We start from the raw sequence: 15,705 nt of genomic DNA on the forward strand, positions 1-15,705 counted from the left end.
TCTCCACACCACTGGAGTCAAGCTATCCTGGCTGAAGACGGCTGATAGCCAGAAACCGGTCCTAGGATGCTTGATTCCGGTCAAGTAAAGACATGGCTTGGCACTTCGGGCAGGACTGTTCCCATGAGGCACAGGGTCAAGGCTGATTTGCATATGGCCATGTCTGAACTGGGGCGGTGTGGAGTGCAAAAAAACGATGGATTTAGGCTCAGATCTCTGTGCTGGGGTGAATGTATGACATTGTTCTGCATTCTGTCCATTCACTATTGTTTTGCCCCTGGAGTTAGTGCCATACCCTGTGAGACTGCCCCCCAGGTACAAATGCATCTCATATATGCTAAATGACATTAGGCTTTGCTTCATGGACATCTTTTAATCACTGGCAGGGTATTAAAATCAAACATACATGCAGAATTGAATTCAACATAAAGTGCTGTATAGGGTAATGCTGGAAAGAAATAAGGAGTTGAAATGGCAGCTGGGTCTTTGCATCTTTTGAATGTCCTTCTCATCTTCTACTCTTACAACAGATGAGACCTTTATTCCCCATTTCACATTATTACCAGGATTTCACTGAAATATAATTGTCATAAAGTAGTTGATTAGAAATTGCTGAACTGGCCGAACTTTGTAATTCAGGGTATTCACTACACAAGAAACTGTCGCTAGCAAACTTGTTACGGATTTCTGCGAATCCGCTTTGAAGAGCTTGGTCCAGTGTTAGGTTGATGTTTTGGGCAGAGAAGAACTCATCCATTTGTGCTAGATCTGGAGAGTGCGCACAAGACTGCCATGGAAAGCTGTTGTTCTGGAGGCAGCAGTCATTTCTTCGGTGGTGCGAAGGGCTCAGTTCCGGATGGGAGGGCTCCCTGTTCTGCTCTTCGTAAGATGTAGTCCTGCATGTGTCCTGGATGTAAGATTCCCCATTGATGGGGAAGGTGTAAGGGTCCATCACCTGACCAGGTAGAAGGGAGCACGACGGTCGGGTTGTGCAAGTTGAATTCACAGAATGCTGAGATAGGCCACACTTGGAAGCCTTCCCTATCACACAACATAGTGGAGGATCATCTGGCAGCTGGAAAATGCTGATATCACAAACTTCTGGCATCCAAGCAATCATGTTCTTCCCACAGACAATAAAGCCGTCCTCTTCCTCTGTCAGTCCTGGAACTTCCTGCTGCAATGCATTCTGGGATATCCCTGATAAACACTGTTTCATTGGGGAGAATAATGCACAGGCTGAGGGAACCATCTCTGATGAGTCTATGATATCATCAAAAAGGTTCTCGGCTGTGTTCACCTCATCTGGCCCATAAGCAAGGTTGTCTATGGTGACGCCAACGGCAGACCCTGGATCGGGGATGCAGAAGGCCTCAGCCACACCCAGGAAAGTACTGTTTTCATGATCCACGGATTGCTTCGGAGGACTACTGACGCCAGCTTGGGAACCCCGGCTGTGCTCCTTTTCCACAGGAGTTGAGCTGGTGACGCTGGTGATTGTTGAGCAAGGTTGTCCTAGGGTCTCACAAGTCAATGGTCTTTTGTCTGTCTCAGCATTCTGAGACAATATGGTGGTTGCAAGCTGTTGGGTGGCAGCCTCTATATCTGCATACTTCCTGCAAGAAAAAGGGGAGATGAAATTAGAATGTAGAAAGAGTTTTATTTTAATTCTTACAAGATATCCTCTGACGGGCAGAACTTATGGGATGTAGTCCAAGCATGATGTTGCCTTTGGGGGACAATTTTGTGTTTCATAACTTTACATGCATTCATTCATTCATTCACACAGTGGTGCAAAGTTTACAGCATTAGAAGTGTGATCTTTCTCATAGCAATGTGCTGTCAGTGGCGGATCACCACAGTGTGAACATTTTTACAGGGCCAGAGCGTTCTCTACCAACCAGAGAAATGCTTATCGCGGGGAGGGAGGGATGGTGACTATTAACACAGAACGGAAGAGGAAAAATAGCAGGATTAATATAAAAAGTGAAGAAAAATTGTGGAAGAAGTGAAAGCGTGTGAGATGAACATCAAGCGGGAGAGGGGGCAGTCAATAATGGTCCAAGGATTCTCTGCGTCACAAACAATCAATTTTTGCGTGCAGAGCTTCCAACCTCCAGCAAAATAGCAATATCTGCATCTCCAAGCTGCAATAAGGGGCTCTTGGCTGCCCACTACTGGCGGCACCACAGAGAGGTGCAGATAAAATGCTAGTAATACAGTGGCAGATGGAAATAGAAAGATGCACTCTGAGAAACAAGGATGCCTCGAGAGAGAGATTTAGGTATAGAGAGAGTTTAACAGAGATGGAAACTGACAAGACACCTGACCTGACCATATGGTACACAGGAAGACCACATATGAGCTTGGTGGGTCAAGTGAAATAGAATTTTATTTTGTCTATAAAAGACCATAAAAGTACTAAGAACCTCGATAAATACACACATTAGACAGATTATCTTGATGAGAGTGAATTGCTCTTAGGGCTGGGGAGGCTAAAGATTCCTCACCCCCACTAACCCAGAAAGCCAAAAGTAGGTGACAACTTTCCAGCAGTGGATATATTCAGTATATATTCAATAGCATATTTATGCATATTAACATAGACCGCGAACGTCTCCTTGATTTCTCTTCATCGCATTTTCTTACAGTCACCAGGTAGACTTGGATGATGTCATAAATAACATCTCCATTATTCACTGTTACCCATAGATAATTCTGTGTATTATCTGCTAGCGCACCCTGATGGAGAACACATTGTGTAGCATGATGGGCCCAGTTACAGATCAGAGATAGACATGGAAAAATGTTAAATTGAGAACACAAAATAGTTAATCAGTGGAGACAGACCACAATTGTCTCTAAACTGAGAAACGCCTGAGTGTTCGGTTTGGCCCCTGTTGTCATATGAGAGTCTGCTCTGCAGGTCTCACAGACGCAAAAAACCTTCATCCTGGTACAACGCTGTTCAGTTGAATCAATTAGGTGGTGAAAACCTCCATTTGGAAACCCAGCAATCAATGTAACATTGTAGTATCAGCACAAAAGTATCTTGTTCTGTGAAGTACCATAGGAAGTCATTTACTTTCTGCGGACCCGCTGTGTTTTCTTGAAACCCGTCCCTAATGCTGATCCATATTTTTTCAAAACTGTGGTCTGATATTTGCTCCACCAAGTCCTCACCTCTATTTTTATTTTGAAAGTGGGGTACCGCCAAGTTGTTGTGAAGTCACGCTACACTACACACAGTTTGAAAATGTCCACCTTTTTGCCTATATCTAAACTGCATACACTTCTGAAATCTAATATACAATACTTTTTTAAGCATTATGAAGAGAAGAGTTTGATGCTTGTTTTACATCATCTCTGACAAAGCACAGAGAATGGGGCTTTAATGTTTAGTCAGCTCAACTCTGGCCTTTTTAGGTCTTGACTGCTGACAGCGCATGCGCTGTTGCGGTGAAGTGTAATGGGTTCTACAAGGGTCTCAGAACCCGCCTATTGCTTACCAATGGTTGCCTTCACTGTTACTCTTCTTTACTGCCTTCTATTTGGCCAGTGCATGTCGGCTTCAGATCCTTTTCTTTCGGCCAGAGCATGGACTAACTACTCATTGCCTCATCTTGATTACTGTGCTTCCGCTGCTCATACTTGCTTGAGGTTCTTTTTTCTTCCTCGATGTCTGTGTTGCTTCTTCCTTGTTGTCTGTGTTGCTCCTTCTTCTTTCTTCACACTTTCCAACTATGGCACCTCTTGAATCCAACACTCCCGACCCCCAACTCAAAAACAATGCTTCCTGGAACACTTTCCACCCTGTAACTGAACTCGAAGTTTCCAACATCATTGCTAAACTAAAACCGTCATCTCACACGAATGACCTCCTCCCTTCCAAACTTGTCAAGACCTCAAACACATCATTTCCCCTTTCTGGACTAAAACCATCAACACCTCCCTGGCCAAGAAGTTAGTCCCTTTCTCCCTCCAACTTGGTCAAATCACCCCCATCATCAAAAACCCAAATGCAGACAACAATGACCTCAACAACCACCGCCCTATCTCTAACCTCCCCTACTTTCCAAAGCCCTTGAAAAATGTGTCCTTCTCCAAGTAGACAAATACATTGAATACTTCAACTCACTAGCCCCCTACAATCAGGCTTCAGGAAAGGCTGCAGCACCGAAACTGTCATTCTTAACATTGTTGATGACATCCACTACTCCCTTGACTTCGGCGAGTCCTGCATACTTATCCTCCTTGACCTCTCTGCAGCGTTTGACACAGTCAACCACCTTGCCCTACTTAATGGGCTCAGATACCGCTTCGGCCTCAATGATACTGTCCATAAATGGTTTGTCTCCTACCTCCAGCACCGAACACAGCAAATCAAAATTCATGACTGCCTATCTAACCCTACTCCAGTCTCCCTAGGAGTTCCTCAGGGATCCATTCTCTCTCTCTCTCTCTTCAAACTCTTCTATGGAACCCCTCACTCTCATTCTAAAACAAGCCAGAATCCAATACCACCTCTATGCTGATGATACCCAACTCTACTACAAGATCAAAACCAGCTCTGATATCATTTATCTTAGTAATACCCTCTCCAAGATTCAATCCTGGTTCCAATCAAATCATCTTAAACTCAACCCTAAAAAACTTCAAATCATGCTCTTCTCCCCAAAAAAGAACCTCATCCCCATCCAATCCTGGATCTCCGACCTGAACGCCCTCAACTGTTCAACCACCTGTCCAACTCCGTAAAATTTCTTGGGATCTACATTGATAAGAACCTAACTCTCAATATCCACACCAAAAACACGGCCAAGGGAGCCCTCTTCACTCTCCGTCACCTTAAGAAAATTAAACCCTTTATCCCAACTGACGACTTGAAATTAGTTGTTCAATCTCTGGTCCTCTCGCAAATTGATTATGGCAACGCCATCTTCTCTGGAATCCCCAAGGTCCACCTTGCTCCGCTCAAATCTGTTCTCAATCTTGCAGCCAAGCTCATTACCGGCGGCAGCCGCGGCAAACGTTTTGAACACATCTCCCCAGCCCTCAAAACTCTTAAATGGATCCCCATTGAAGGTAAATCCTCCTACAAAACTGTATGTATGACACACAAAGCCCTCCATCAAAACTCACCGCTGTACCTCGCCAACAAACTCTGCAAAGCGGGCAGTGCACAACCAATGAGAAGCACCAACACCCTCCTGCTGGTCCCACCCCTGCACAAAAAGAAATCCACGCAGTCCCGCTCCTTCTCAGGAAATGGCCCAAAAATCTAGAATGCCCTTTGTGGTATTCCTTATGTCATCTAGAATCTTCCCATGTCATTCCATGACCCTCTGTCATCTGGAATCTCTTCATGTCATTTAGAATGGTCTGTGGGGCTTAGAGTGTTTTCCCTTGATTGTAACAGTTTCTGCCTGGCTGAGGGTATGAAGACATTTCCTGCTACCTGTGGTTGTCAAGCTGTTCTTCTTGTGAATAAATCTACTTGAACCTACTTCCAGTGTAGTCTCCATTACTACACAATTATTGGCGACGTTGGGAGCAGTGGATTTATGAAGACAGCGTTCACTTATTTCTCCTTGTCTTTAATTTTATGCAAAATTTACTTTTGCCAACTCAAAAGAACTTCATTTGCGGTGAGAAACCTCATCTATACTCCAGTGAACCTTCTAAAGAAACTTCCGGACATTGACATTTCTACTAAAACGTAAGTGAGCCTATTTAAGTTTCTTTTGGATTTTCATCTCTATTTCAAGCATCTGCTTCTTCATCATCTAATCTCTACTCGACCGCATGCATCGAGCGGTTTTCACATTTATTAATTAAAATTACTTTGGCTTGCTCCTTTGAACCATCGCTCGTTTTGGAAATAAAACGCTCGTTTTGGAAATAAACATTTCAGAGAACTCACCTCGAGCACTCTGTGTTCGTTTTCACTGCCGATCATTCGCAGTGCATCCTGGGACACAAGCGTCATCGCACGTCATCGCGCATGACTACACGCTCACGGCGGCCATCTTGATGTAGTTTGAAGCAATAGCTTCGTGTTTCCAAGCAACCACGTTGTTTTCTTCGTGGATTCAACGCAAACATTGGGATTTAAATACTTTCAACTCTATATCTACTTTAACGCTTTCCTGTACTCTTCAACTGTGATTTGCACACCTCTTTGGAATATTGCTGCAAATTTCTACCGTGATTTGCACACCTCTCTACAAAAAAATAAAATAATAATTTTTACTTTTAAACTTATTCACTTATATTGTTCTAAAAATCGTAAATTGTGTATTAACATTAAAATTTTATTTTCAGGATGTCTAATATCGCAGCACCACCTCACTTCCTTCAGATTGCAGGTGATCCTCCTATTGAATGGGATCTTTGGTTCCCCATGTTTATTGCATATGTCGATGTTTTAGAAAAAGATGATTGTTCGCCTAAAAGAAAACTTGCCCTTTTAAGACATTGTCTTGGTGGCGCAGGGATAAAAGAATTTGACAATCTACCACCTCTTGAGGATGCAGGTGACATGGATGTATTTAACAAAGCCTCTAAACAAATGAAAATTCGTTTTGGTAGGACGATAAATACAGTGATGGAAAGCTTCAAATTCTACTCTCGCGAACAAAAACCGGATGAAACCATTGAGGATTACGTTGCGGCCCTACGATCACTTGCCTGCACTTGTTCTTTCGAAACTATATCATACGAACAAGTTCTCAGGGACCAAATCATGATGAAAACAAAAAGCAAAAAGATCCAAGAAAGGCTTTGGTTGGGTACGGAAACTACTCTTTCTGCAGTAGTGAACATAGCTAAGGGTATAGAACACTGAAATATTTGTATCCGAAATTAGAGGAAAAAATCTGAAAACGAATGTTCCTGAAGTTGAAGTAGCCATTGTTAAAACCACTTCGAACACTTTTAATCCTAGATCTACCTTTAAGAAAGAATATGTAAGGAATGCTAGCGATAATAAGAGTTTTACTAAGAAAAGTACAATAGTTTGCTACAGATGTGGTAGTACCAACCATGTTGGTAACTACAAAGGTTGTCCTGCATGGGATAAAATCTGCATCAAATGTAAAAAAAAAGGACATTTTGGCAATGTGTGTAGATCTGGTCAAAGAATTAATTATATTTCTCCTGAAGAAGAAGAAGTCCTAAATAGTCTAAATTGCATACTTTCTGTTGATGAATGTATTCAAAATAATTTTCCTTCTTGTACAATTTTTATGGACAACAAACCTATTGAAATTTTTGTTGATTCATGCGCATGGTACACTATTATTGGTAAGGATATTTTTGAACAACTTTGGCACAACAGGGAACTTTTAAGTCCAGATATATATCCTGGTGGGTACACAGGACGTAGGATTGCATTAGAGGGTTTCTTTTGGGCTAAATTATTTTTTAAGAACTGGGATGTCAGAGCAAAGGTTTATGTTGCTACCAAGGGTGTTTCTATTCTTGGTTGGCCTCATCAACGTGCTTTAGGGATCAAGTTGGATCCAAATTCTGTTCCACCAGTTCACGTTGACGAGCCCCGGTTTGAAAAACACATTACTGACTCGCTAGTCAATTTAACTTTGAATACATCTAATAATTCTGATTTCACTAAGAGTGTACTCAAGAATTTTCCCGAAATTTTTAACGACAAGCTGGGAAAATACATTGATTTCAAGCACAAAATTGTCCTAAATGATAATGCTGTTCCTGTCAGGCATAAGGTAAGGAATGTTCCTTTAGCTTACAGACCCAAATTAAAAGAAATTCTAGATGATTTAGTAAAAAGGAACATAATAGAGCCAATTGAATCTTCTCCTTGGGTTTCGCCTATTGTGATTTCTCTTAAGAGTTCAGGCGAACTTCGCTTATGTGCGGATTTGCGCAGCCTCAATAAAGAAATATGGATTGATAAACATCCTTTGCCAAATATTCACGAGTTAATTTCCGCATTGTCAGGCGCTACTGTATTTTCTTCAATTGATTTGGCTAGTGCCTATCACCAAGTAGAATTAGATGAAGACTCAAGGAAATTGACTGCTTTTGTTACCCCAGAGGGCATGTTTCAGTATTTACGCATGCCTTTCGGGTTGGCAAGTGCAGCCTCCGTCTTCCAGCGTCTTATGAAAGAACTATTGACAGACTGCAAAGGGGCCATAGCTTTCCAAGACGATATTTTGATTTTTGGGAAAGACCATACTGAACATGATGAGAATTTATCTTGTGTTTTGGGGAAAGTTCGTTCTAAGGGTCTCACTCTGAAATATAACAAGTGCAAATTCAGACAAGACAAAGTTGAGTACCTGGGACATGAAATATCGAGTCATGGAATCAAACCTAAACTTAATCATGTCCAAAATATTGTCAATGCTCCCTCTCCCAATTCAAAGGAACAGTTACTTTCTTTTCTAGGACTGACTGAATTCTATGGCAAATTTGTTAAAAAGTATTCTGATATTGTGCATCCCTTGAGAATTCTACTAAAAAAAATGCAAAATTTGTCTGGGGGAAAGAACAAGAGAATTCATTTGGAATTTTAAAACGCAAAATTGTTGAAGCCCCATTTTTGAAACCTTACTCAGTGGGTAAAGAATGTATTGTTTATGTTGATGCAAGCAATGTCGGTTTAGGGGCTGTTCTAATGCAAAAAGATAAATCTGGTGAGTTTGTTGTCTCTTATGCCTCTCGAGCTCTACGTGATGCTGAGAAGAATTACTCAACTATAGAGAGAGAATTACTTGCTTGTACTTGGGCTTCTCAGCATTTCAGACAGTTTTTGTGGGGGACAAAATTTTCTTTAAGAACTGATCATAAGCCCCTGATCACCATGTTAGCTGCTGGTGGTGGAAGAGTTCTTACTGCTCGCTTAGCGAGACTAGCGGCTAAATTACAGGAATACCGTTGTGAGGTTGTATATATTCCAGGTCGTTTAAATGTTCACGCAGATTGCATGTCGCGTTTTCCAGCCAGTGTAGAAGTTGGTGACAGCATAGATTGTGATGTTGCGTACTCGTTTGCAGATGTCAATATAATTTCAGATCAGGAAAATTGTTTGATTCTTTCAGAATGACGTTGTCTTGAATCTAGTTAAGCAGTATTTGATTAAAGGTTGGCCTGAAGAACGGAAGCTTTCTGGTGAGTTGGGGTCGTTTTACAAAGTTAAGGATGATTTAATGTTATGTCAAGACATCATTCTCAGATCAGATAAAATCATACCTCCCACAAGTCTGAGAGAAAAAAATTGCAAATTGGCTCATGAAGGGCACATGGGAATGTCCACCACCAAAAGAAGGATCAGGGAACACTACTGGTGGCCTGGTATTGATGCCATGGTAGATAGTTGGGTCAGGAATTGTTCCCCTTGCTCGTTGAGTGACACATCTGTGAAGAGTTTGGCTGTTGACACTACTCCCATTGAGTACGCTAATGGTCCTTGGCGGAGGTTAGCAATTGACATTATTGGACCTTTCAGTTATCAGTCCGGTAAGGAAATGTGTGCATTAGTTCTAATTGACTACTTCTCTAAGTGGCCTGAATTAAAAATTGTTGAGAAAATTTCCTCAGAGCACGTAATCGATTTTCTTGACGAGATATTTGCTAGGGAGGGTTTACCGGAGGAACTTATCTCAGACAATGGGCCACAGTTCATTAGCAATGAGTTTGAGTGTTTTCTCAGAAATTGTGGTATTATTCACAAAAGGACCTCTAATTATTTTCCGCAAGCTAACGGCCAAGTTGAGAGGTTCAACAGAGTCATCAAAGAATCTTGCCAACTGGCTATTAAAAGTGGTTTGAAGTGGAAGAAAGCACTTCAAGCAACCTTATTAACCTATCGGTTGTCTCCCAATTCAGTCACTGGTCTATCCCCTTTTGAATTATTGCGAGGGAGGAAACCAGGCTCTCGGCTTTTACCCTGGTGGCTAAAAGGTGATTCTCCCTATGAGGTAGACTTTAAGGAGTTGAGGGATAAGATTGGGAAATACCAGGAAAGAATGATCCAGCATTCTGCGAAAAAGAAGTATAATACTTGCAGTATAAAGGTTGGTGACCAAGTTCGTGTAAAAATGGGTGGTTTGTTTCACAAGAATGTCTCTAGATGGTCTGATCCTGTCAAAGTTATTGAAATTTTTAGCAAGGCTGTCAGAGTCGAAGGGGGGAAAATATGGAATTTGAGAAGGATTTCTTTATGCAAACCCTTTGTTGCCCCTTCTCAAAAAACTACTCTTCCAGAGAAACTTGTCTCAGACCCTAATCCAGATGGTTTTTCTGGTATGCATGAGGTTTATGACAATTTAGAAAAGGTCATTGTAAATAATTCTGATGTTGTGATCAACTCTGATGTTCGACCTGTTCCATGTGTCGCTATAGACAACCGATCAAATGTAGAGTGTGAAGATATTTCGTTAAGACGTAGTGAGCGCGTGAAATGTGCTCCTTCAAAGTTTAAAGATTATATTAGAACTTAAATGCTTATTGTATTTTCTAGTTTCTGTTAAGACTTTAGTTTTTTTTTTTGTTTGTTTGTTTTTTGTTTTTTTTTAAAGGGGGGGAGGTGTGTGGTATTCCTTATGTCATCTAGAATCTTCCCATGTCATTCCATGACCCTCTGTCATCTGGAATCTCTTCATGTCATTTAGAATGGTCTGTGGGGCTTAGAGTGTTTTCCCTTGATTGTAACAGTTTCTGCCTGGCTGAGGGTATGAAGACATTTCCTGCTACCTGTGGTTGTCAAGCTGTTCTTCTTGTGAATAAATCTACTTGAACCTACTTCCAGTGTAGTCTCCATTACTACACCCTTCCCATAGACCTACGATGTAACCCTTCCTACACCAGCTTGTCTGTGTTGCCTCTTGTTTTTCTTCTTCTCTCCCACCCGTCTGTTGTCCGTGTTGTCCACTGTCTCTCATCCTCCCTACTATTATGCGTGTTGCCCACCTGCCATAAGAAACAAGCATTAAAAATTCAATAGGTCTCGCCTTTTATTAAGTTATAGCCATTTGCTTTGCTACACAATACCATTAGCAAAGCAAATGGCTTTAACTTAATCAAAGGCGAGACCTATTGCATTTTTATTGCTTGTCCTTCTATGTGTCCACAGTGATCCATGCTCAGCCTCTGGCTCTGACTATTTGCACTGCTGATTTTCTTTTTTCAAAAGTCTCTTGCAGTGGTGTAACTCATCAAGGGGCCCCTTTTAGAATGGAAGAGGGTCCCCGGAGGTTCCCATGTTTCAGATACTCATAGGTCTAGGGCTGAATGGGGCCACCATGAGTGGTTTTGAGGGCCCCGATGGCTTGGAGGTCACCCAGTATTACGCTCCTGGGCTTTTGGTTGATTTGTGAATGTGCTGTCTTTTTGAAAATTTGCAGTTTGAGTTTTGTAGATTGCCTACACACACACATCCACTAAAGTGACATGTCAGCTTGTGGGATCCCCAAAGCCTGTGGCAAAGGGGGTTAAAATGTGGCAGCAGTGTCTCCCCTCATCATCATCCACAGGCTGGGATCTGAGCCCCTCCATGTATGCCCTGACAATTTTCCCAGGATGCAGGCTTCTCCTGTTGCTTATTGCGCTCTTAGCCTTCGGGACTGCTGCTGTTTCTGCGGGCATCAGGATTAATACTGCCCGACGCGGTACCTTTCCGGAACATTACCACATTGCCTGCACCAGATGGAAGGAGGGGAATTGCAGTGTTCTGGAGCGCAGAGCTCCAGCTGACTGATTGTTGCCTGGACTTGTGGTTATGGTCAAGCTCTGTGACTTTCGTGCTCCAGCTGCTTCATCGAGTGTCCGCCCTAGCCATTGCCGCCTTGCCAACAGTTTGTGTAGTGTGCTTGGTGCGTGCTGCTTGATCGGCTAGGGTGAAGATGCTCCAGGTGCAGAGAAGGGGAGGCACCCCGTACAGCGGTGGAGCCAGCAGAACCAATCCCGATCAAGCAGTGCCTGACCTTAAAATGGCGGCGGTCAGGCACCTGCATTGCAGTCTTGTGAAGGGGCGCCCGGGTAAAGGCTTTTGCTCATTGAGGTGTGGCAAAGCCATTAGACACTTTTACAGTGAGTGCTTTTCTCCACCTGCTTGTCTCCCTTAAATGGCCCCCATAACTATGCCCTTGTCCAAAGCACTCCTACTCCCCTTGCTGGGGATGGATCCAGCATCTATGCCCTGGAGTCTCAGAGACCCGTCTGAGAGAGTCCACAGTGACAAGGGTGTCACACATAGTGGAGCACTGAGACTGATCCCCTTACCACTGGGAGCTGTCTCCTACCCTGCCGGATGTCGGACACTGTGTTCCTGCTGGGTTTCCTACCCCCTCCCCCACCTCTTCCCTCCTTCATTCCTCAGAGTATGCTTGTGACCAAAGCACTCCTCTTCCCTTGTTGTGGAGGGATCCAGCATCATATGCCATGGATTCTCAGTGAACCCGCTGAGAGAATCCACCGTGAAAATGGGAATCACACAAAACTGAGGGCTGAGAATTATCACTGTTCCACCCAGCCAGACGTCAGACATACTTACTTCCCCGTCTCCACGCTATGTCCCCTAACCCCTCCACCTCCGTTTCCCTTCTTCATTCTTTGGCTACCTCCCCTTTTCCCTTCCTCTCTCCCCTGAATTCCTCTCCACCTGCCTGCTTTGTCTATCCTTATGCCTGTGCTTAAACCTCCCTCCCCTCTCCCTTTTACACTACCCCTTACCTCTCTACACACCATTAACCTAAGACTGTAACTTGTAACTGTTGTACATTTCTGTAACAATGTGTAAATTGTAACCTATGTAACTCTCCTCATGTAAAGCGCTCTGATACCCCCGGGTCTATCCAGCGCTATATAAAACTCAAGTAAATAAATAAATAAATAAATAAATCTTGCACTTGGCTTGCAACAAAATGTTTCAGTTGCAACCAGATAATCCAAACCCCAGTATTCTTGGATGTTCAAACATTTGCACTAGTTTCACACAAAAAAGGCAAATCAGATTCCAATTTTATCGACAAAAGGTGGCACGCCCAACATGGCAGCCCAGTAGTCAAGCTATCAATGTTTTTGACCACATTGGACATTTAGGTTTTTTGGCTTAGGTTACAGAAACCACTTAACGCCTTTTCACAGCACAAAAAACGGGATTACAATGGTAAGCTATACGATACTATACAATAGCAAGCATGACAGCCCATACCATACCATACTATACAATAACAGGCATACCATGCCATTCAATGATAGTGCCATAGTATACAATGACAAGCAATATCATATTAAACTAGGACAGACAATACCATATAATGCCAGTCCTACAATACCATAAAGTGACATCCATACCATAGCATAACATAGTGTACAATGGCAAGCTATACCATACTATCAATCAATCAATCAATCAATCAGAGTACTTGTAAAGCGCTCTACTTACCCGTGAGGGTCTCAAGGCAGTGAGGGGAGGGCGGGGTGCTGCTACTGTTCGAAGAGCCAGGTCTTGAGGAGTCTTCTGAAGGTGAGTAGGTCTTGGGTCTGCCGTATGTGGGTGGGGAGGGTGTTCCAGGTCTTGGCGGCGAGGTAGGAGAAGGATCAGCCACCAGAGGTCATACGTTGGATGCGGGGGACAGAGGCGAGGGCGAGGCTGGCAGAGCTGAGCTGGTTGGTGGGGGTGTGGAAGCTGAGTCTGCTGTTCAGGTAGGCTGGTACGGCGTTGTGGAGTGCTTTGTGTCCGTGGGTGAGGAGCTTGAAGGGGATCATCTTGTCGGCAGGGAGCCAGTGTAGGTCTCTCAGATGGGGGGTGATGTGGCTACGGCGGGGGACGTTGACGATCAGTCGGGCGGAGGTGTTTTTGATACATTGTAGTCGTCGTAGGTGTTTGGCTGGGATTCCTGCGTAGAGTGCGTTGCCGTAGTCCAGTGTGCTGCTGACGAGGGCTTGGGTCACCGTTCTTCTTGTTTCGGTCAGGATCCACTTGTAGATCCTGCGGAGCATGCGGAGGGTGTTGTAGCGTGAGGAGGAGACAGGTTGACCTGTTTAGACATGGAGAGGTATGAGTCGAGGATGAATCCTAGGTTGTGTGCATGGTCGGTGGGTGTTTTGGGGCTGTTCCCAGTGTGGTTGGCCACCAGGAGTTGTCCCAGGCTGAGGGGGTGGGTCCGAGGATGAGGACCTCCGTCTTGTCTGAGTTCAGCTTCAGACGGCTGCTCCTCATCCAGCTGGCGACAACCTCATTCCCTCGTGGAGGATGGTTTTTGGTGGTGTGTGGGTCCGTGGTGAGGGAGAGGATGAGCTGGGTGTCGTCGGCGTAGGAGCTGATGTTGAGGTCATGATGGCGGGCCACTTGTGCGAGGGGGCCATGTAGACGTTGAACAGCGTTGCGCTGAGGGATGAGCCCTGGGGGACGCCACAGATGATGTCGGTGGCTTCCGATCGGAAGGGTGGGAGGCGGACTCTCTGGGTTCAGCCTGAGAGAAAGGACGTGGTCCAGTCAAGGACCTTCTCTTGGATTCCGGCTTCTAGGAGGCGTGTTTTTAGAGTGCGATGGCATACCGTGTCGAAAGCGGCTGACAGGTCCAGGCGGATGAGGGCTGATGTTTCGCCATTGTCTAGTTGGTGCCTGATGTCATCGGTGGCGGCGATGAGGGCTGTCTCAGTGCTGTGGTTGCATCTGAATCTGGACTGGGATGGGTCCAAGATGTTGTTGTCTTCCAGGTGGCGGGCCAATTGCATGTTGACGATTTTCTCGATGACCTTTGCCGTGAACGGGAGCAGGGAGATGGGCCGGAAGTTATTGAGGTCTTTGGGGTCCGCTTTGGGCTTCTTGAGGAGGGCATTGATTTCAGCGTGCTTCCAGCTTTCCGGAAATGTCGCTGTTTCGAAGATGATGTTGATGACCTTCCGTAGTTGGGGTGCAATGGCTGCGTCTGCTTTGTTGAATACGTGGTGTGGGCATGGGTCTGACGGAGATCCTAAATGGATGGAGTTAATTGCGGAGCTTGTCTCGTCGCCATTGACGTTGGACCAGGAGGTCAGGCGGTTGGCGCTGGTGGTGTTCACAGGGGAGGTGGAGTCTGACGTAGTCGGGGCGGTCGTGGTGTTGAAGCTGTTGTGGATGTCAGCGGTCTTGCGGTGGAAGAAGATGGCTAGTGAGTCACACAGTTCTTGTGAGGGTGGGATGTCTTTGGCGTTGGCGCTGGGGTTGGGGAGTCCCTTTACGATGCCGAAGAGCTCTTTCCTGCCGTGTGCTTTGTTGTCCAAGCGGTCTTTGAAGGAGAATCTCTTAGCTAATCTGATGAGGTGGTGATGTCTGCGGGTGGCGTCCTTGTGGGCTGCGTGGTTGTCCGGTGCCCATTCATGGAGCCATATCTTCTACAGTTTCTGGAATACGCGTTTGGAGGTCTGGAGCTCGTCGGTGAACCAGGTGGCTCTCTTGCTGGCGTGGCTGTTGGAGGGTTTCTTGAGCGGGGCGAGGGTGTTTGCGCAGTCGTCGATCCACCGTCTGAGGTTGCGGGCTGCGGCGTCTGGGTTGGTGGAGTCGGTGGGTGGGTTCTGGGCGAGGGTGGTGATCAGCTGGTCATCGTTGACTTTGCTCCAGCAGCGGCGAGGCAGCCTTTGGGTGCGGTGGTGCGTGGTTTGTTTCTTTAAGGTGAAATGGATGCAGTGGTGGTCGGTCCAGTGGAGTTCGGTGGTGTGGTCGAAGGTGATGTGGGA

The 15,705-nt window shown here is 44.8% G+C and overlaps 1 protein-coding gene across 1 annotated transcript in view; it reads right to left on the reverse strand.

Moving 5' to 3' along the window:
* Window positions 1-559: 559 nt before the first annotated feature.
* C7H19orf85 (chromosome 7 C19orf85 homolog) overlaps window positions 560-15,705 on the reverse strand; it is a 33,814-nt gene continuing 18,668 nt past the window's right edge. The window contains exon 2 of the mRNA XM_086929372.1: window positions 560-1,616. Coding sequence (XP_086785498.1) covers window positions 560-1,616 — 1,057 coding nt within the window. The remainder of the gene's footprint in view (window positions 1,617-15,705) is intronic.

Source organism: Lissotriton vulgaris, chromosome 7 (assembly GCF_964263255.1).
Source record: "Lissotriton vulgaris chromosome 7, aLisVul1.2, whole genome shotgun sequence".
NCBI classification, from domain to species: domain Eukaryota; kingdom Metazoa; phylum Chordata; class Amphibia; order Caudata; family Salamandridae; genus Lissotriton; species Lissotriton vulgaris.